The sequence below is a fragment of the Mobula birostris genome, chromosome 10 (assembly GCF_030028105.1).
Source record: "Mobula birostris isolate sMobBir1 chromosome 10, sMobBir1.hap1, whole genome shotgun sequence".
NCBI classification, from domain to species: domain Eukaryota; kingdom Metazoa; phylum Chordata; class Chondrichthyes; order Myliobatiformes; family Myliobatidae; genus Mobula; species Mobula birostris.
The window spans coordinates 53,294,556-53,316,990 of record NC_092379.1 but is presented as its reverse complement, the minus strand read 5'-3'; the positions used below and the strand labels follow the sequence as shown (position 1 = coordinate 53,316,990).

The following is a 22,435-nucleotide window of genomic DNA, read 5'->3' as shown; positions in this document are numbered from 1 at the left end:
CCTTATAGCACGCCTTTGAGTTCAGGTTTTGGATTTCAATAAATGAGTTGTTATGGTTTTCTCGAATTTAAAATGCCTGAATGTTGTTTTATTTGAGAAAACCTACTCTGGTGACCCTGTCGCTCTAGGACGATTCCAGAGATATTGAACATGTTGGCCAACACAGTCACTTTGAAACTGCTGGAGTTTTGGGAACAAATATCCGTTACTTGATTTGTATAAACCGAGGCACAATACGCACTGTGAGAAGTCATCGCCGATAACACCAGATTCTACTCTGTGCTGGCGTCACTCAGAAACCCCGTGGCTGTGAGAGTGGTGAGTCCACTAGAACACGATAAATAGTGATCGCTAAAGACTCACCATTTACAGACTTTAGGACTATCAGAGTGTGAGCACACCAAACAGTTGCTCTCCATACCCGGCCTCAGCAATGTTAAACCGTTGGAGCTAATGACCACATGTACCGTCTCTCCTGGAAAATCACCATCCTTGTTTTACTTTTAAAGAACTCTTCAGGCAGCAAGTGTCTGATCAAGTTCACATAGCCCTCACTAATGCACCAGTGATGGCTGGAGAGAGCTTGCTAAAATGGCTGATAATCTTCACTCAGCCAGGCAGCAGTGCATCATTCCTCCTCCTTTCGCTACCGCAATATGCCCGGTCAACAAGGTGCAACATAAGGACGCCTGCGGCTGTGACACAGACAACACCAGGCCTGTGCTTTTACCACACTCGCTTCGGTACGGACACTAGGAACTGCCGACTGCCCAAGTACCTCTATTTAGTAGCTACCATCAGGTGTCTGTGTGTTCGGAGAGCATTCCCAGAACAGTTATGATAGCCTTATTTTGTCTTTTTAAGTTTCAGCACATGAACATTTGGGCTGAAATATGCAGCACGACGGCTAATGGACTTTGTATTAAAAGACCTATATTCTTGTTTCATTTACCCGGATGACCTACTTGTCACCAGTGCGTCCAAATCCGAACACATATCCAATCTCCGCACATTTTCTGAGCACTTAAGCTAACATGGCTTGATTATTAACCCTGCTAAATGCCAGTTTGGTTTGTCAACCACTGACTTTCTCGGTGATCTTCGTATCATCCACAAACTTTGCCAAACAGACATCAATTCAACTACCTAAATCATTGACAAACAATGTGAAAAGTAACGGACCCAATACTGACCGCTGAGGAACACCACTAGTTACCGGCAGTCCCTTTCATTCCCACCTGCTGCCTCCTGTAGGTCAGCCATTCTGTTATCCATCACAGTATCTTTTATATCTTGTTAAGCAGCCTCATGTATGGCACCTTATCAAACACCTTCTGAAAATCCAAGTATATGACATCCACAATGTCTCCTTTGTCCACCCTGCTTGTTACTTCCTCAAAGAACTCTAACGGATTTGTCAGGCAAGATCTCCCTTTAGAGAAACCATGCTGACTTCGATTTACTTTATCAACAGTCTCCAAGTACCTCAAAACCTTATCCTTAACAATGGTTAAGAGTGTATTCCTGTGATATACTATTTTTTTGGAGGACTTTCCATTCAATAGCATTGGTGTTTCCATGCCAGTCAATATACTCTTCACTACAAAAACAAAAACACATCAATTCTGCTCTCTCTCTGCTGGATGGACCCACCTGGAGATAAAGCTTGTAAATTGTCTTCAAGTTATTGAAGGAGTGAACAGGTATTTCCCTTGTAGCACCAATGTACCAGTTGTTGATGCTGTCGATCGTTCACCTGCTCTGAATGTGGGAACAGATTTACTCAATCATCTAAACTACTTGCACACCAGCACGTTCACTCCGGGGAGAGGCCATTCACCTGTTCCGTGTGAGGGAAGTAATTCTCTCGGTCAAATCAGGTGATGAGTCATCAGCGAGTTCAGACTGGGGAGAGGCCGTTCATTTGCTCTGAATGTAGGAAGGGATTTACTCGATCATCCCACCTACTAGCACACCAGCGAGTTCACACTGGGGAGAGACCATTCACCTGCTCTGAATGTGGGAAGGGATTCTCTCAGTCATCTCACTCAGAGATAGAGAGGGGCAGCAGCTTTAAATTCTCGGTTTACTATTTCAGAGGACCTGGACTTCCTGAGGAGTTTGTGGAAATTCGGCATGACGTCTAAAACTTTGACAATCTTCTCCCACCTCTTCTAGCTTTGAAAGGCTCAGCAGTCCTATCCTGGCAGTGAATTGTGAAGCCATCGAGCTGAATCGCTGCATCTGGAATGTAAAATAAAAGCACCAACAGTTTTTAATGTACTACTAGTACAGTGATCTTGCTCTAATATCTTAAATTTTATTTACCAGATACTGTACATTTGCCAGCAGCCTGTATTGGTAGCCAAAAGTCACGCTTCGTATAATGAACCTTTAAGCTGGAGTAACCTCTTCGCTTTCTTCACTGTCTTAAAGGGGAACTGCACCAGTGACCAGAGTCCATTCGAGTTTCATTGACTTTGAGTAGCAATGGATTTTTTAATCACCTTGAAACGATGTTACTAACTGTATGGCCACAGATGAAGCTGTGGTTTCCAGCTGTAGCGTCTAAAATGGGAGTATTTGATGATTTCCATCGGAGCTGTTTGCACAAGTCGCTTTCTTCAAGCAGCCCAGGAATTTTGAATGAAGAACTTCCAGGGCAACTTCTTGGTAGGTAATGTGCTTAGTTGAGACTGGGTCTTAAAACAAGGTAGTCTTTCTCTGTTCCAGTCAATTAGTGCTGAATAGAATACAAAACAAAACTTTTGCATTCACTTTGGTTCTGTTTGAAAATCACTGCTGTTCTGCCTCTCCTGGTTCTGGATCTTTCTACCCACGAGAACATGTTTAGTCCCATTATCTCTGGGAACAGACTGATATCAGACACCTTTATCTGGGGTAACCAGTGACCTGCAGCACTCACACTGGTGTGGGAGGGGGGTTTGAGTACTTAGAAAGTCTCCAGAGCAGCCATGTAATATCATGTGCTCTTTGTAGCTCTGTGGGACATGACCAGAACCTGAAGTAATACTGACTGGGAGAGACAAACTGAGCCAAGTCACAGATTGACAACAGGCAGAAATGTCCATTCTGATACAGGCGGAAAGACAGGAAATTAATTGTCAGTCCAGATTCCTGCACAGTGCCCAATTAGACAATGAGGAATTGTGGGCTGAAACTCACTGTAACAGTGTAATGTCAGACTCACCATAGCGAGTAAACTGAGTGGATTTGCCCTTCATTCATTGATGTGTTTTGTAAATCTTCTTACAGATGAGAGACAGCAAAGAATTTCTGAATGGGGATCTTGAAAACAAAAACACGTCAGTTCTGCTGTCTTTGTCAGCTCACCAACATTTGAAAACAATCAGTCTTTGAATGTAGAGGAGGAGATGCTTGAGAAGGCAGCTCAGCAGTCACAGCAAGGAGAATCCAAACACGTGTTCAGTGTCGGGGTGAGATTTGCATGAACCCAACTGGAGGTAAAGCTTCTAATTGTCTTCAGATTATCAAAGAAGTGACCGGATATTCCCTTTGTAGCAGCGACAGATCACTTGTCGATCCTTGGAGATGAAGATGTATCTCATCCCAGCTGGACCTGTGTTTTGTGTCTGAAAGGAAACATTCTGTTTTAACTCAGTGAAATCCGCTGGAACCGGGGTGCTGAGAACACACCAGCATTTGTTCACCAGAGATCAGTTCTTCATCTGCAATGATTTTACAAGGGATTCACTATGACTAACATCTGACTTGGTGAATTATCAGACAATTGATAGCAGGGAGATATCATTCACCTGCTCTCAGTGTGGGACAGAATTCTCTCACTCAGCCAACCTGCAGATAAACCAGTGAGTTCACACTGGGGAGAGGCCAATGATCTGCTCTTTGGGAGAGGATATACTCAGTCATCCAACCTGAAGATACATCAGCAAGTTCACACTACAGTGAGGCGGTTCACCTGTTCTGCAGGAAGCAATTGGTTCTGTCATCCAAACTGAAGATTTCAGACTGGGGTGTTGGAGTTTAGATTTCAGTTCAGACACGGTCTGTAAGGAGCTTGTACGTCTTTGCTGTGACCACATGGCTTTCCTCTGGGTGCTCTAGTTTCCTCTCAGAGTCCAAGGACATATCGGATAATAGGTTAATTGGTCATTGTAAATTGTCCTCTGACAGAGCTGGGTTAACAGGTGGATTGCTGGATGGAGCAGCTGATTGGGCTGAAGAGGCCTGTTCCATGCTGTATCTCCAAATAAAATCCAGTAAAATCCACACCAGTGAGAGGCCGTTCACCTGCTCCTTGTGGGAAGAGATTCACTCACTCAGCCCATTCGCAGACACATCAGTGAGTTCACCAGGAAGGGAGACTATTAGTGTGTGGACAGGGATTCACTAATTCATCCCACATGATGAAACACCAGTGAGTTCACACTGGGGAGGCACCGTTCACCTGCTCTGAATTTGGGAAGGGATTTACTCAGTCTTCCAACCTGCTGACACATCAGCGTGTTCACAGTGGGGAAAGACTATTCGTTTGCTCTGAGTGTGGGAAGGGATTTACTCAGTCATCTATGCTTCTGGCTCATCAGCGAGTTCACATTGGGGAGAGACCATTCACCTGCTCTGAATGTGGGAAGGGATTTACCCAGTCTTCCCATTTACAGACACACCAGCCAGTTCACACTGGAGAGAGACTGACCACCTTCTCTCAGTATGGGAAGGGATTCACTCAGTCCTCCCACCTTATGAAGCACTACCGAGTTCACATTCGGGAAAGTGTTTAAGTAAGCGGCCTGCTGGATATTTAACCCTCACAGTTTCTGAGTCCAGAGACACGTTCAAAAGTGGTGTCAGACTGTAATTATTGCTGCTCTCCTCAAAACAAGTCTGCACCCTAGTGACTGGGATGGGAAGTGTTTCTTATGCTGATGTTCATATTTAATTGGAATGAAGTTTAATATTTTGGATCAGTGACAAATAAATGAATTCTATTTTAAACATTGTCTCAGGTACTTAGTTAATCACAACACACCATAGTTAGGACCAATCACAGTCCAGCTGGTCCCTGCCCACGTTTCTGTTCCATGAGTTTCCTTTCGAATCCATCCCTGCTTTTCCCCTCTCACTCTCCCTGTGGTGATGGGTGCCAAATACTAACCACACTGTGGGTGAAAAGGTTTTCCTAGAATTTCCTGATTGACTTTCTGCAGACTGAAGATAAGCTCACTGCAGATATGTCTGTCATGTTCTTCATCCCTCAAACCTCTGTGCTGAGAAAGAGTGGCATTGTTGGTTAACCTCCCTATTCCCTGATCTTTTCAACATCATACACAAGAGAGTCTGCAGATGTTGGAAATCCAGAGCAAGACTCACACAGTGCAGGAGGAACACTGCAGGTCAAGTTGAAAAGTAGAACGTGAGAATTAAGGGGGCCTATTCTGAATTGTTACCAGAGGCTAGTGGTGTTCTGCAGGAGTTGGTGTTGTACCTTGCCTTTTCACATAACATGCCAATGACTTGGATGGAGGAATTGAAGGTTTTGTGCCAAGTTTGCAGATGATATGAAGATAGTTGCAGGACTGGGTAAGATGGCAGAAGCAGGAAATCTGCAGAAAGACTCAGAGAGATTAGGAGAAAGGGCAAAGAAGTGCCAGTGTAGGGAAGGGTATGGCCATGCACTTTGGTAGAAGGAAAAAAGGAGTAGATTATTTTCTAACTGGGGTGATAATTGAAAAATCGGTGGTGCAAAGGGACTTGAGAATCCCGCGTGATTCTGTGAAGGTTAACTTGCAGGTTCATCCGGTGTTAAGGAAGGCAAATACCATGTTAGGATTTATTTCAGAAAGTCCGGAATATAATGGCAAGGTTGTGTTTCTGAGGCTCTGGTCTGATTGGATTTGGAGTATTGTGAGCATTCCTGAGACCCTTTACTAAGAAAAGATGTGCTGGCAGCACCCTGAGGAGGTTCAAAAGATCGCTTCCAGGAAACTCGTTGTTGTTTAGAAGAATGAGGGAGATCATTCAATCCTATTGAATTTTGAAAGGGCTGGACAGAGTGTATGCTAAAAGGATGTTTCCTCTAATGGGGGAGTCTAGGACCAGAAAGCACAGATTCAGAATAGGTGGACATCTCTTTAGAACAGAGACGAGGAGGAATTTCTTTAGCTGGAAGGTGGTGAATCTATGGAATTCATTGCCACAGATGACTGTGCAGTCCCAGTCATTGGGTATATTTAAAGTGGAGTTTGTTTAGTAAGGGTGACAAAGGTCACAGTGATAAGGCAGGGGAATGGGGTTGAGAATGAAAATAAATTATCCATGACAGAATGGTGCAGCAGACTCCAAGGGCCAAATGACCTAATTCTGCTGCTAGGTCTTAGCCATCTTATTTAAAGTAATAAAGGGATGATGTTTTGCGTCAAAGCCCTTCATTGGGGCTGGAAAGGAAGTGGGAAGAAGACAGAGAAAGGAGATGGTGGGAGGAGAAGGAGTCCAGGCTGACAGGTGACAGGTGAATCCAAGTGAGGAGCAGTTTGGTGGCTAGAGGAGGAGGAGGATGGAGTGAGAAGCTGGGAGGTGATAAGTGGGAAAGGTAAAGGGCTGCAGAAGAAGCAGACTGATGGGAGAGGACAGGACAGTGAGAGAGAGGGAAACCAGAGGGATGTTGTGAACATTTCCACTGCTTCCAAAGAGCTGCATCTCACACAAACTGGGTTGTTACAATACTCGACTGCCTAAAGTCTGAAAGCAGAATGGGAGACCATTACTTGGATGTTCTACAGAGCATAGTCAGAAACTAGAGACAGACAGGGTATGGGGCTCTGGGCAGTGGTGGGGCCAGGAGCATGTAATCAGTTGCAGGGAATCAGAGGAGTGGGGTGTGGCAATGATTGACAGGGTAACAGCATTTGCAGTTCATTGAGAAAAACTTCATGTATTGACTTCGACTAGTGACACACACAATGCCTCTTGACATTGATTAATTTGCTTGTGGGAGACTTGTGTTAATCTGGCTTTAGGAGTTTTGTCCCAGAGATTCCTTGTTTCTTGGGGCTCTGGGTGAAAGAGAATGCCATAGGTGTTGAGCTCCTTTTTCCTGCTCTTTTCAAAGTCAGGAGTAATTTTCAGTGCTTTAAAGGGCTGTGTCTCACACAGCTGGGCTGTTCCAATCAACCACTGAAAGATGTCACTGCATTGACTGTGCGAGGGATTCACTAGATCTGACATCTCCCTTGAATCGCCAGGGAGTTGATATCAGAGAGATACCATTCATCCGCTCTTAGTGTGGGACGGGATCCACTCACTCAGCTCACCCACAGACACACCAGTGAGTTCACACAGTGGAGAGGCCATTCACCTGCTCTGCGTGGGAGGGATATACTCTGTCACTCAGCCTGAAGATCCATCAGGAAGTTCACATCAGAGTGAGATGGTTCAGTGGTTCTGACTGCAGGAAGCAATTCATTCTGACATCCAAGCTGAAGACACATCAGAAAATTCACCCCAGTGAGAGGTTGCTCATCTGCTCAGACAGTCAGAAGACATTCACTTGATTATTCCACCTACTGACAAGCCAGTGAGTTCACAGCAGACTGAGAGAGACTGTTCAACTGTTCTGTGTGTGTAAAGGAATTCACGAGTTCATTTCACGTGAAGAGTCACCAGCAAATACAATCCAAGGAGAGGCCATTCACCCGCTCACACCGTGGGAATAAATTTACTGAGTCATCTCACCTACAGTCACACCAGTGAGTTCACTCTGGGGAGAGACCATTCATCTGTTCTGTCTGTGGGAAAGGATACACTGAATCTTCTGATCTGATGACATGCCAAAGAGTTCACACAGGGGAGTGGCTGTTCATCTGTTCTCTGTGTTCTCACTTATCCCAGTGGACAAAACACCTGTGAGTTCACTCTGGGGAGAAGACATTCTCTTGCTCAGATGGTGGGAAGGTACTTATCAGTCATCTCACTCTCAATGAGATGGCTCTTCACACAGCCTGCTTCTGAAGACAAATTGGAGCGGGTCCAAGCCACCACTTAGACAGGAGCTGATATGCCTCTCAAAACACTTCATCACTGTGGATGTGAGTGCCACTGGGCGATAGTCACTGAGGCAGGTGACCGTGCTCTTCTTGGGCACCGGTATGATTGAAGCCTGCTTGAAGCAGGTGAGTACCAGACACGCTGGAGCAAGAGGCTGAAGATACTCTGAACACACCAGCCGCTTGGGTCAGCACAGGTCTTCAGTACTGGGCCAGGTACTCTGTACAGACTGGGTGCTTTTGTAGCCCCCTGGCCAGCCTCAGGATCGCTCGGCTCGCTGTTGTCTAGGGAAACTGCCCTCGGCCCCGCCAAACTGGGTAATTAGTTTGTGCGGATGCTGTGTGATGTACCCCACCCCGCCCAAATAACAGACAATACACCAGATACGATTTACAGTTTATAGATATTACTGGAACTATATAATTAATAGAGATAAAATATAAAAGGAAAATAAAAGGTGCCACACTTATCATAGTTCAATCTCTTCGTGTACAACAGTTGGAGCTCTAGTAACGATCCTCTCTCCACCATTCGAGTCCCTCTGACCCACCTCGACCAGCCGCCTGGACCAACCACGGTGGTCGACCAGACGCTCCACACGAGTCTGTCTCCAACTCCTCTCCTCACCAAAAACCCTGGACCTCGGACTCCTGCTCGGGGTCCGACCCCGTTAGCAGACTCACAGCACCTTGTCCATCCTCTGTCTCTCTCTCTCTCTCTCTCTTTCTCGTGCCTTCTGCCCAAAAACCCCACACGTCACAATAACTTACAGACACACTAGAAAGAATAACATCTATCCCAATTGGTTTGTTAGCTCTATTATCAATAATATAACACAAGCAAGCTGCTAGCGTCTCAGCATTTAACATAACAAAGAAACCATTTTAATTAGCCTACGCAGTAACATAAAAGAAGAAACCCCTTACACTTTCATTCAGTAGGCAAAGAGATTTTTTCAATCATCCCTCCTGCTGAAACACCTTCCTGTCATTCAACAGCCATTTGCCTCTCAACCAGCCCGCTGGGCCACTGGCGTCATTAACTTGCCATGTCTGTATTTCAGGTTAGTGGCCAGAACAGGGCCTGGTGGGACCATGGGGCATCTCTCCTCCAGGGCCAGGTTACCACTGCTATTTTGGGGCAGCACAGTGGTGAGGCCATTGGCACACCTCTTGGCAGTGCCAACCTGTGATTAAAATATTGGAATTTGACTCCTGCCACTGCGTGTGGACAGACTGTGCGTTCTCCAGTGGCTGCCTGGGTTTACTACTATCCTCCCTCAGTGCAGGAGCACACGGTCGGGGTCGGGTTGGTGAGGTGTGAACATGCTGCGTTGGCATCAGAGGCATGTTGCCACTCCTGACTGCTCCCCACTCCGTCCTTGCTGGTTTGGTTTACTGTGGAGGTTGATGGGTTCTTCGTTAGTCAGGGCGTCAGAGATTACGTGGACCAGCAAGAAGAGTGGGGTTCAAAGGGAAAATAAATCAGCCGTGATGAAATGGCGGATCTGAGTCAATGGAGTGAATGGACTAATTCTCATCCTAGTCTTACGGTCTTACAGAGAGGATGCAGTGGTTCACCAGGATGCTGCCTGGATTACTGAGCACGCCTCATGGGCATAGGTTGAGCGAGCCAGGGCTTTTGTCTTTGGGTCAAAGGTATATGAGAGATGACTTGATAGAGAGAACAGCCAGTGACTTTTTACCAGGGTGGGTATGGTTCATGCCAGGGGGCATGATTGAAGGTGACTGGAGGAAAGCACAGGGAGATGTCAGAGATAGTCTTGTTTTCACTCTGACAGTGGAGGGTGCGTGGAACAAACTGCCAGTTCTGGTAGAAGCAGATACGTTGGGAATATTTAACAAATATTAGATACATATATGCAAGATAGAAAAACAGAGGGATATGTAGGAGGGAAGGGTTAGATTGATCCTAGTGTTGGTTAAAAGGGTGAGCATGACATCAGGAGCCTGTAACGAACTTTATTTTAAAATTTGCCTCATGTTCCTTCCAGATTCAGCCATAGGTGTTCCCATAAATATTCACAAGCAAAAGCAACACTACCTGTGTTAAACCACAAGAAATCACTTTCATAGATTTACATCAAACAATTACTGGAGTAAAGAAACAATTACCGATTATCCACAAAATGAGCTGATCTACCAAATGCCGACAAACATTCATGTCCCCCACCCATCTGTCTCTCTCCCCCTCTCTCCCTCCACCTTCTCTCTCTCTATCTCTCCCCTCTCTCTCCTTCTTCCTCTCTCTCTCCCCTTCCCTCTCTCCCTCTCTCTGCCACTTCACCCTCGCTCCCTTCCCGTTTTGCCCTCTCTCTCCTCCCACTTCCAATATCTCCCTCTCTCCCTCTACCCCTCTACCACTCTCCCTTTTCCCTCTCTCCCCTTTCTCCCTTTCTCCATCTAACCCTGACTCACTCTCTCCCTCTCTATCCTCCCTACTCCTCCTCTCCCTCTACAACACCATCTCCTCCCCATCCCTCTCTCCACCACACCCGCTCTCACCCTCTCCAGCTCTACCCCTCTTTCTGTCTCCCTCTCCATCCCTCTCCCTCTCTCTCTCCCCTTCATTCTCCCATCCCTCTCTCACCCTCTCAACCCAAATTCCCCTCTACCACTCTCCCTTTCTCGTTCTTCCTCTCTCCCTCTCCATCCATCCCATCTTCTCTGTCCATCTCCCCTCCCTCTATCACTCTCTCTTCCTCACTCTGCATCTCCTACTCCCTCTTCCCATCTCTCATTCTCCCCTCTCCCTCTTCCTCCCTCACACTCTCTCCTTGTTACCCCCGCCACTCTCCCCTCTCTCCCACTACCTCACTCTCTCCGTTTCCTCCCCCAACTCTCGCACTCTCCCCTCACCCTTTGCCCCTCTCTCTGTCTCTCCCACTCTCCCTCTCTCACACTTTAAACCTCCCTTCTCCCTCCCCCTCCCTTTCTGCCATAGTCTCCCCCTCTCCCTCTCCCTCTTTCTCTCTCCCCAGAGTCGCACTCTATCCTCTATCCCCATCACTCCCTCTCTCCCTTCCTCTGCATCTCCCCCTCTCTCTGTCCCACCCTCTCTCTCCTCTCCCACTCTCTCCCCTCTCTCCGCTCTCTCTCCCTCTTGCTCCTCCCCCTCTCAGTCTCCCTCTCCCTCTCCATTACCCACTCCCTCCCACTCTCTCTACCCTCCCCACTCCCCCTTATACCCCACCCAATCTACCCATATCCCTCTCCCTCTCTACCCCACATCCCTCTGTCACTCTCTCCTTTCTCCCTCTCCCTCCATTCCCTACTCCTGTCTCCTCCTCCGCTCTTTTCCTCTACTCCTCTCCCTCTCTCCCTATCCATCCATCCCCATCTCCCTCTCTCTCCCCCTTTTCCCTCTCTCCCTCTATTCCTCCATCCCTCCTTCTCTCTCTCTCTCCTTCCTCCCTCTCTCACCCCAACTCTCACTGCCCCTTTTGCTCTCCCTCGCCCTTCCCTACTTCCCCCATCTCTCCCTGCCTCCCTCCCTCTCTCTTTCCCCATCCCCTCACCTCCTCTCTGTTTCACCCTCTCCAACTCTCCCACTCTCCCCTCTCTCTCTCCCTTCCCTCCTTCCCTCTCTCCCTCCCTACATCCTCATATCCCTCTCTCCCTATCTCCCCATCCCACCCTCCTGCTCCCTCTTTCTCTCTCACTCCTTCTCCCCCTCCCTCTCTCTATCTCCCCTTCCACCCTCTCTTTCTCTCTCCTTCATTCTCCCACACCCCCTCTCCCCCTCTCTCTCCATTTCTCCCCCTCTCTCTCACCCTCTCAACCCAAATTCCACTCTCCCACTCTCCCTTTTCCCTCTCACCCCAAGCTGTCTCTCCCTTTCTACTTCACCCTCTCGCTTTCTATCTCTCTCCCTCTTTATCCTCCCTTTCTCTCTTTGCCTCCTTCTCTCTCTCTCCCTCATTCTCCATCTCTCCACCACACCCGCTCTCCCCCTCCTCCCCCTCCACCTCTACCACCCTCTCCTTCTCTCCCTCCCCATCCCTCTCCCTCTCTGCTTCATCCTCCCCTCCCTCCCTCTCCCTCTCTCACCCTCTTGACCCAAATTCTCCTCTAACACTCTCCCTTTATCCCTCTCACTCCCTCTCTATCCTCTCACCTCCTCTCCCTCTCTTCCCTTCTTTCCCTCCCTCTCTCTCTCATTCTCCCACCCCATCTCCTCTATCCGTCCCTCTCTTCCCATCCCTATCTCGCTCTCCCTCCCCCCTCTCTCCACCACACCCGCTCTACTCATCTCTCCCTCTCACCTTCTCTCTGCCCCACTCCCCCCTCCCCTCCTCTCTCTATCTCTCTCTCCCACCCAGCCCCCTCTCTCCTTCACTCCCTCTCTACCCCTCTCTTCCTCACTAACCGTCTCCTACTCCGTCTCGCCATCTCTCGCTTCCCCTCTCTCCCTCTCCCTCCCTCTGTCCACCTCTCCCCCACTCCCATGCTCTCTCCTCTTCTCAACCCTCTCTCCCCTTCACCCACATTCACCCTCTTTCACCCCTCTCCTTCCGTTTCTCAACCTCTTCCTCTCCCTTTCTCTCTCCCACTCTCCCTCTCACCCCTCTCCCTTCCTCCAACCCTCTCACTCCCTCCCCCCCTCTCCCACACTCTCTTCCTTATCTCACTCTCTCTCCCTCTCCCTCTGCTATCTCTACCTTCCCCTCTTTCTCTCTCTCTCTGCCTGTCATCTCCTCTCCCTGTATCCCTCCCCACTTGCCCCTCCCCCTCCCTCTCTCCCTCTGACTCTCTCTCCCTCCCTCTCTCCCTATCTTCTCCTCTCTCTCCCCTCTGACCCTGTCTCTCCCTCTCTCACCTCCCCTCTCCCCTCTCTCTCTCCCACTCTTGTCCTCTCCTCCATCTCTCCCTCCCCTTCTCCCCTCTCTCCCCTTCTTCCTCATCCCTCTTTTTCCCTCTCTCCCCCTCTCCCTCTGCCTCTCGCCCTCTCTCCTTCCCTACCTCTCCCTCCACTCCTCCTCCCCTCTCCTTCTTTCTTCCCTCTGTCCCTCTACCCACTCTTCCTCCCTCTCTCTCCTCTCTCCCTCCCTCCTCCTCTCTCTACCTCCCTCCTTCCCCTTCCCCTCCTTCCCCTTCCCCTCCTTCTCCTCCTCCTCCACCCACCCCCTTCTTTCTTTCTCTCTCTCTCTCTCCCTCTTTCTGACCCTCCTGCTCTTACAAAGGATCCCACTCCAAGCTAATACCATTTTTGTCTCACGGATTTCCATTTTTTATTTTAACAAATACTAAGCAGAAATCACATTTAACTCTTTTCTTGGAGGGCCAAATGTTCCGCACTGTGCTGTGTTTTTCATGTTCATTTGAATGAGGGGAACGGGGGCTTACACAACATGACCCTTCAACTCCGGATGGCCTCTGTTCTTCTCCCCTCTGCCCCAGGACCCGCATGCCAGGCCCCAGGGAGTATTCTGCGTATTAGTGAAGGTTCTGCCGCTGAATCACTGACAGTAATGGATGGATTGGTCACAAACAAGAGAAAATCTGCAGATGCTGGAAATTCAAGCAACACACACAAAATGCTAGAGGAACCCAGCATGCCAGGCATCATCTATTAAACAGTCAACGTTTCAGGCTGAGACTCTACATCAGGACCCTGGATCATGTGCATTGGTGAGTGAAGAAGGTACTTCCACGCCAATCTGCAGGTTGTCCCCTATACAGATTACACAGGAGGAAAGGTTTGCTGTCTTGAGGCTCAGTACTGTGGATAAATCCCCAGGGCCTGAGAAAGAGAAATACACGTTCAGTGCACTGTACAGCTGCCTCAAAGCACCAAATCTCAGGACATACAAGCAAGTGATAGTCAACCAGATTCTGAAGTGGAGTGTCTATTTTACGCTTATTAAATCACAGGGTGAAATTGAGTGATGGTGGGTCCTCGAGAACAATCTGATACCCACATTTTGGAAGATTAAGAACGTAATTTGAGACTGAAGTTAACTAGCTTTGGATCTACCTGACTGTGAATTCAAATGCCACTTAGTGCTGTTCAGAAAGGAACAAAATCATTGCATCACCTTTGCTCCTTTAGAAAATCACCTTCATTCAACATCCTCTGGTTCTGACCTTCTGCCACCGAGACCAGGTTTCTCTACCATTCTCCTGGGGTACATAATAATGTATTCAGTAACAAGTCACCAGTAGCCTTCACACCACAAAACTCCCACACAGTGTCAGTCTCCAAGGAGGAAGCCTAATCACCTGCTCCTGAGGTTCAAAGACGTTGCTAATGCTGGCTTTACCACTGTCAAGTGTTGGGAGGGTCAAAATAATCAGAAAATATCCAGACAGCGTCATTATCATGTGCTCTGAGAAGGGCTGTGGGACAACATGAAGCTATACTAGACAGAGACAAACTGAGCCAAGTTACAGATTGATGAAGGACAGAGAGGTTTATACTGTTTCAGGGTGCAGGAGATAGAATATGAGGTGTTGTTCCTCCAAATGGTATTGGGCTTGTTGTAAGAGTGTGACATCGAATCTTGCCATGGAAACTAAAATTATATCAGCTGAAATAACCATATAACAATTACAGCACGGAAACAGGCCATCTCAGCCCTTCTAGTCTGTGCCGAACTCTTACTCTCACCTAGTCCCACTGACCTGCACTCAGCCCATAACCCTCCATTCCTTTCCTGCCCATATAGCTATTCAATAATGACAACATTGAACCTGCCTCAACCACTTCTGCTGGAAGCTCGTTCCACACAGCTACCACTCCCTGAGTAAAGAAGTTCCCCCTCATGTTACCCCTAAACTTTTGCCCTTTAACTCTCAACTCATGTCCTCTTGTTTGAATCTCCCCCACTCTCAATGGAAAAAGCCTATCCATGTCAACTCTATCTATCCCCCTCATAATTTTAAATACCTCTATCAAGTCCCCCCTCAATCTCTTACGCTCCAAAGAATAAAGACTCAACTTGTTCGACCTTTCACTGTAACTTAGGAGATGAAACCCAGGTAACATTCTTGTAAATCTTCCCTGTACTCTCTCAATTTTGCTGACATCTTTCCTATAATTCCGTGACCAGAACTGTACACAGTACTCCAAATTTGGCCTTACCAATGCCTTTTACAATTTCAGTTTCAAAGTTGTCCTTCCCCCATTGATATATTTTGTCATTAATTTACAGGGAGAAAAGGTAAAGGATTTGTCTATGGGCATCTCAAACGTGAGGACACATCAGATCTGCTGTGTTGGTCAGGATCAACACATAAATACCACTGCTGCTTGAATGTGGAGGAGGAGATGCGTGAGAAGACTGCTGTAGCAAGCAGAACCCAAACAGTGTTGAGTTGTGGGATGAGAAGAGGATGAACCACTCTGGAGATAAAACTTATAAATTGTCTTCCATTCACTGAAGGAGTTAGAAGATTACATTTGTAGCGACAATATATCCATTGTCAACCCTTGGAGCAGAAGTGAAATCTCTTCCCAGCTGGAAACGTGCATCTGCTTTGTATCTGAAATAAAGTTTTCTGTTTTATCTTCTCATTGAATCTCAGTTGGACCAGGGCCCTGATAACACCCAAACAATTCTTCACTCAGACGCTCAAATACTTTATCGTTTGAGGGATCACTACGTCCGTGATCTTACTGGATGCATGGCCGGGGAGTTTTATCGCACATGCAGATACTCCTGTGAGTTCACAGCAGGAGCGGGCCACTCATCTGTTCTGACTGTGGGCAGGGATTCACTGGATGTCCCAACTGCAATTACATTAGTGAGTTCAAGTAATGCTCATTCCTTAGGGCTCCAAGCTGAAGAAGAATGATATGGTACCATAGCAGTTAGAACAGCCTTCCTCAAGCTTTTTGCCCTTGAAATAATTTTCACATCTCAGCAAAGCCCGACATAAAAACTATTATATCTACAGCTCAGAGTATGTTAGTGTGATCAGTAAGTTGTTGACATAATAATCCAAAAATAATTGTCAAAGCTCATTTGAGTAGAGAATGAAAAAAGCAGGTAGTTAAGCTTAGCTTACCTTTCTTGAAGTTAACCTCTTTCCTTCCCTTTCATAAATTTCAAAAACTCATAAGGCAAACATAATAAGCAGACACAGATTCCACATTCCACTGAAATGAGGCAATTTCTATCCTTGCTCTTGACACTTGTTAAACAAGAAAAGGCTTGCTCACACATGTAAGAACTTGGAAACAGCTGCAAAATATCCATTGCTTTCCTGTGAATGGCAGGATACTCTTCTTTCACAGAAATCCAGAACTTGTCCAGGGGCAGGTCAGTAAATCTCATTTTGAGTGCATGTTCAGAGTACAGTATTCCAAGTCCACAGTGTGAACTTCTCTAGTCTACCTTCAGGTTCATCACGGTTTCTTGGTTCTCACATTGTCCTCCAAGTTTCCAAGAGCCATTCCAGGTTTCTGAGATTGATTCTGTGTTCCTGAGTTGGATGATATGTTCCTGAGGTATGTGAAATGTTTTTGAGTTCTATGCAACATTTCTGAGTTAATCAGCTCTGTCTTAAGAACATCAGACCTGTCTCGAGTTTACCAGTCCTGTCTCAAGTTCCCCAATACTCCCTGGCTGTCATGTGCTGGCCTTGGGGAGGGAGGTCCTGTCATGAGGCCTGGGGTCCTGTGTTTCTGTTATCTTATCTGGAGTCATTGAGCCCTGTGTTTTAGGTTTAATCTGGGTCCAGGTGGTTGTCAGTGCGCACCATGAAAAAAAATGGTAAGTAACTTCAATGGAGCAGGATCAGAAACCAAACAGGAGCCAGCACAAGGCTGGGTTTTGGGGCTCCAGGAACCGATGGGGGCGAGAGTCTACAGAGGGGAGGGAGGAATCAGACCAGGACGACGTGGCTACAGATGAAGGATCAGCAACATGTAGAAACTGACTGAAGCAGGGGGGTTCCATGTACTGCTGGAGAGAGAGGTGAAAGAAGTTGTTTATTCCTGCAAACTTCAGGAGGAACTCAGCAGTGGAGAAATATCAATGGAGTGAAATTAACAGCCAATATTTCTGGACTGGAGTATGTTTTCAGTCTGAAGCCGTGACGGTTTATTCCTCTCCATAGATGGTAACTGACCAGCTTAGCTCCTCATTTTGTGTGTGTTCTTCTATCTTTCCAGCATCTGCAGAATCTCTTGTGTTTTTGGTTTCTATCTGCATCTGTGTGTAGACTTTGATTTTGAAGCAGGTTGATATCGAGTATATTGTCTGTGGGAGCTTGCTGAGTAGCTGCTGAGTTCTCCACATTAAAACATTGACTGGACTTGAGGCTTCTGGCAGAAGGGAACTGGAGCTTGCGGATGCCTTAACAGTTAAGTCAAGTGACATGAGAGATGGCAGGGCTTCACTTTCAGATTAGCTCAATGCTTTCTATGCTCGCTTTGACCATCTGAACATAGAGGAACCATCACAAAATCCCACGTCCCCCGATGATGTGTGGGCTGCCTTCAGGAAGGTGAATCCACGGAGAGCATCCAGACGGTACGGGGTACCTGGACACTCACGAGAAACCTGTGCTGATCAACTGGCTGGAGCGTTCACAGAGATTTTTAACCTCTCTCTCTGGCAGAACATGGTGCCCAGCTACTTCAAGCAGGCTTCATTTTCTAGGGCACTGCTGCCCTAGAAAAGCACGGTTACCCACCTCAATGACTATTACCCAGTTGTACTTACATCCACAGTGATGAAGAGCTTTGAGAAGTTGATGATGAGACATCAGCTCCTGCCTGAGAGGCGACTGGGATCTGCTCCAGTTTGCCCACTGGAGCAACAGGTCCATAACATGTGTCATTTCTTTGGCTCTCCTCTTCTCTCAATTTTGGAACACCTTGACAGGTGCATACATCAGGATGTTCTTTATCCATTACAGCTCAGCATTCAATACCATCATCCCCTCAAAACTGATTAGTAAGCATCAAGACCTCTGCCTCAATACCCCTGTCCGGTCTGCAACTGGTCCAGAATGCCGCAGCCAGGCTCCTGACGGGTGCCCGGAAGAGGGACCATATTACTCCAATCCTGGCCTCCCTCCACTGGCTGCCAGTACGGTTCAGAATTGATTTTAAGATTCTCCTGTTTGTTTATAAAGCCTTAAATGGGCTGGCCCCCTCCTATATCGCAGACCTTCTAACTCCTTATTCTACCTCCAGGTCCCTCAGGTTGGCTGACTTGGGGCTCCTGGCAGTCGCACGATCTAAATTTAAGTTCAGGGGTGACAGTGCCTTTGCTGTTGTAGCCCCTAGACTGTGGAACAGCATTCCCCTCCCTATCAGATCTGCCCCCTCCATTGACTCTTTTAAATTCAGGCTCAAAACTTACTTTATTCACTAGCGTTTGAATCCTCCTGATGTGGCTGATTTTTGGCTTGTGCCTGGGCCCTTGTGTTGTTTCTTTTGTGCCTTGTGGTTATGTCTGTGTTGCTTGTATTTGTAATTTTAGCTATCTGCTCTGATCTGTACAGCACTTTGGTCAATGTGAGTTGTTTTTAAATGTGCTTTATACATAAATTTGACTTGACTTGACTCAGTACCTCCTTGTGCAATTGCTAACCCCAGTCAGTTCGGACTGGCAACAACATCTCCTCCCTGTTCACCGTCAGCACAGGTGCACCACAGGGCAATGTACTTCGCCCCCTGCTCTGTTTGCTTTACACTTATGACTGCGTGGCAAAGCACAGCTCCTGTGCCATATTCGAGTTTGCTGATGACACCACGATCATGGGCTCATTCGAAGTAGTAATGAATCAGAGATTGAAGATACGGCTGAGTGGTGCAATATAAACAACCTATCACTCAATCTCAGCAAGACCAAACAACTGGTTATAGACACAAACACGAGGAATTCTGCAGATGCTGGAAATTCAAGCAACACACATCAAAGTTGCTGGTGAACGCAGCAGGCCAGGCAGCATCTCTAGGAAGAGGTACAGTCGACGTTTCGGGCTGAGACCCTTGGGTCTTGGCCTGAAATGTCAACTGTACCTCTTCCTAGAGATGCTGCCTGGCCTGCTGCGTTCACCAGCAACTTTAATGTGTGTTAACTGATTATAGACTTCAGGGGAGGGAAACCAGAGGTCCTCATCAGAAGATCAGAGATAGAGAGGGTCAGCAGCCTTAAGTTCATGGGTTTTGCTATTTCAGAAGACCGGGCAATTGCGAAGAAAGCACCGCAGTGCCTGTGGAGATTTGGCATGACATCTAAAACTTTGACAAACTTCTACAGAGATGTAGTGAGGAATATATTGACTGGCTGCATCACAGGCATTGGAACACCAATGCCTTTGAACAGAAAGTCCTCCAATAAGTAGTGGATTTGGTCCAGTACATCACGAGTAAATCCATCCCTACCATTGAGCACATCTACATGAAACATTTTCGTACGAAAGCAGCATCCATCATCACGGATCCCCACTACACAGGATGTGCTCTTTTCTCGCTGCTGACATCAGGTAGAAGGTACAAGAGCCACAGGACTCGCACAACCAGGTCTATGAGCAGCTACTACCCCTCAGACATTAGGCTCTAATACAAAAAGGGATAACTGCACTACACTCAACTTCACTTGCCCCATCAATGAAATGTTCCCACGACCAATTATCTCACTTTAAAGGACTCTTTATCTCATTAACTTCATGTTCTCGCTGTTTATTTATATTTGAATTTGCACAGCTTGCTGTCTTCAGCAATCCTATCATAGTTATTGTTCTATAGATTTACTATGTCCACAAGAAAATGAATCTCAGGGTTCTATATGGTGACATATCTCTACTTTGATAACAAAATGTACTTTGAACCTTGAACTGTGAGATGGCACCGTGCATACCCAGAAAGCCCAGCGCTTTAGAAATCACCGTCCGTCCACCCTCAATCCAATGCGCATGCGCCTGAGATCACTCTCCAGGCGATGCCAAAATTGCGCATGCGCTCAATGGACAAACGGCGCTGCAGATTCGGGAGTAGGTAGGAGTGGGGTTCGGGTGGGTTTTCATCAGCCCGGCGTCCGCAGCCTGACTGAGGGACAAATGCTGCGGGCGGGTGCCGGACACACCATGGCTCTGGATCCCGGGACGGCCCCGCTTATTTCTCCCTCTCTCAGCCCCACGATTCACACCCGGTCCGGTGAATTTTCCGACGATCGGCGCTGCCGAGGCCATGTTGCGGCGCATGCGCATCGCGGGCCGGTGAGGGACAGAGGCTGGGTTCGGGGTTGGTGACAATGTCTCTGTGTAGAGGCGGCAATGGGTGATGCTGCCAAGGCTTTCCACTCAGTCCGCAGGCTGAGGGGCTGGCAGCCCAGTCATCTCCCAGACACAGCCGAGCCTCAGCTGTCTGAATCCCAGGATCGGGAACGGAACAGAATCAGAGTGACAGATCACCGGCATATGTCATGAAATGTGTTGTCTTTGCGGCAGAAGTACAATGCAATATATAATTATAAAAAACAACGAATTACAGTTAACATGTGTAACAGAAATTAAATATGTTGTGCAAAACAAGAGTAATGAGGTAGGATTCATGGGTTCAATGTCGATTCAGAGTCATATTACAGACGGGAAGAAACTGTTCCTGAATCATTGAGTTTGGCTCCTGTACCTCCTTCCTGATGGTAGCAATGAGAAGAGAGCGAGGCCTGGGCGATGGGGATCCTTAATGATAGATGCTGCCTTGTTCAGGCATCGATCCTCAAAGAGATACTGAATGCTACAGGGGCGAGTGTCCATTATGGAGCTGAGTTCACGATATCTGCAGCTTCTTTCAATCTTGTACATTAACTTCCTCTCCCCTACCCCCCCCCCCATACTAGACGGTGATGCAGCCAGTTAGAATTATTTCCACTGTACATCTGTGGAAATTTGCAAGTATATATGGTGAGAAACAAAATCTCCTCAAACTCCCTGTGAAATATAGCCGCTGTTTTGCCTTCTTTGTAGCTGCATCGATATATTGACCCAGGTTAGATCCTCAGAGATGATGACACCCAGGATCTTGAAGCTGCTCGCTCTTCCAACTTCTGATCCCTCTCAGAGGATTGGTGTGTGTTTCCTCATCTTACCTGTTTTGAAGTCCACAATCAGCTCTTTGGTTTTCCTGATGTTGAGTGCAGGGTTATTGCTGCTGTAAACTTAAATTTGCCGGACCAAATAACCACACCACGCACAATTCTTTACTTCTGCCTTTCACCAGTTTATTCGTTGAAACTCAGCCGGCGAGAAAGACTTAGAGCTGATCATCAGGGAGACAGAATATCTCTCACTCTCTGGCAGCTCGTAACCAGCTTTCTGTCTAACACTCAGAAACATGACAATTTATAGAACTATCGAAACAAAGAATCACTTCGTTGAACAGATATTCCTGCCAAGTCAGTTTGAGCAAAACTTAATTACTTAGGTAAGAGAGTTCACTAAATCAAGGTTTAATTATTAAAAGTAAATGTTTGGTCCAGACTTTATCAGTTACTCTCCTCCGCTAGGTAAAGAAGGGAACTTAGGTTAGTGATGTGAAACCAAGAGACGTGATCTGTGAACTTAGCCATCGTCTCATTCCCGAAGGGGCAGCTGTGAGCTGTTAATCTAAACAAGCTGAAGGCAAATTTTTCAGCCAAGGACAGGCTCTGCACATTTTCACAGAATAGAGCACGCGCGCGCGCACACACACACACACACACACACACACACACACACACACACACACACACACACACAGGCTGGCACTTAACTTTATTCTGCTATTTACAAGGATCAGAGAATCATTTCTTATGTCCCCAATTCCCTTAAAATTTCATCATTCCCTCCTTTTTATCATTACATGATAACTTTTCAGAACAGATTGTGGCTTCTACAACATGATACAAAGCATGGCCAAAGGCACCGTAGGATACAGATAATAATCAAAATTAATGCAATCAGGCTTCCGAAATGCACAAACGACCCCCAGAAGTCCCCAAATATGTTGAAGGACCAAGGCCATCCCCCTGCCTTACTGGCCCCAAAGTTGTGTAGCTTACCACCATCATCTTGAATTTTCTGGCAGCACACGTCAAAGTTGCTGGTGAACGCAGCACGCCAGGCAGCATCTCTAGGAAGAGGTACAGTCGACGTTTTGGGGGGTCCTGACGAAGGGTCTCGGCCTGAAACATCGACTGTACCTCTTCCTAGAGATTCTGCCTGGCCTGCTGCGTTCACCAGCAACTTTGATGTGTGTTGCTTGAATTTCCAGCATCTGCAGATTTCCTCGTGTTTGTGTTGTCGTGATATTGGTTAACTTTGTGTCAGCAGTGCAGTGCAATACATGATCTGGGTCTGGGATCGCTCAAAAATATTTCCATTATAAATTAATGGTAATTGCTTCTTCGCTTCATGCCATTTCGGCACGA

General features: G+C 47.1%; 1 protein-coding gene across 1 annotated transcript in view; it reads left to right on the top strand.

Moving 5' to 3' along the window:
* LOC140203686 (uncharacterized) overlaps window positions 1-22,435 on the top strand; it is a 161,717-nt gene that overhangs the window by 28,015 nt on the left and 111,267 nt on the right. Inside the window, exons 3-5 of the mRNA XM_072269732.1 lie at window positions 1,889-2,046; window positions 4,489-4,776; window positions 20,159-20,243. Coding sequence (XP_072125833.1) covers window positions 1,889-2,046; window positions 4,489-4,776; window positions 20,159-20,243 — 531 coding nt within the window. The remainder of the gene's footprint in view (window positions 1-1,888; window positions 2,047-4,488; window positions 4,777-20,158; window positions 20,244-22,435) is intronic.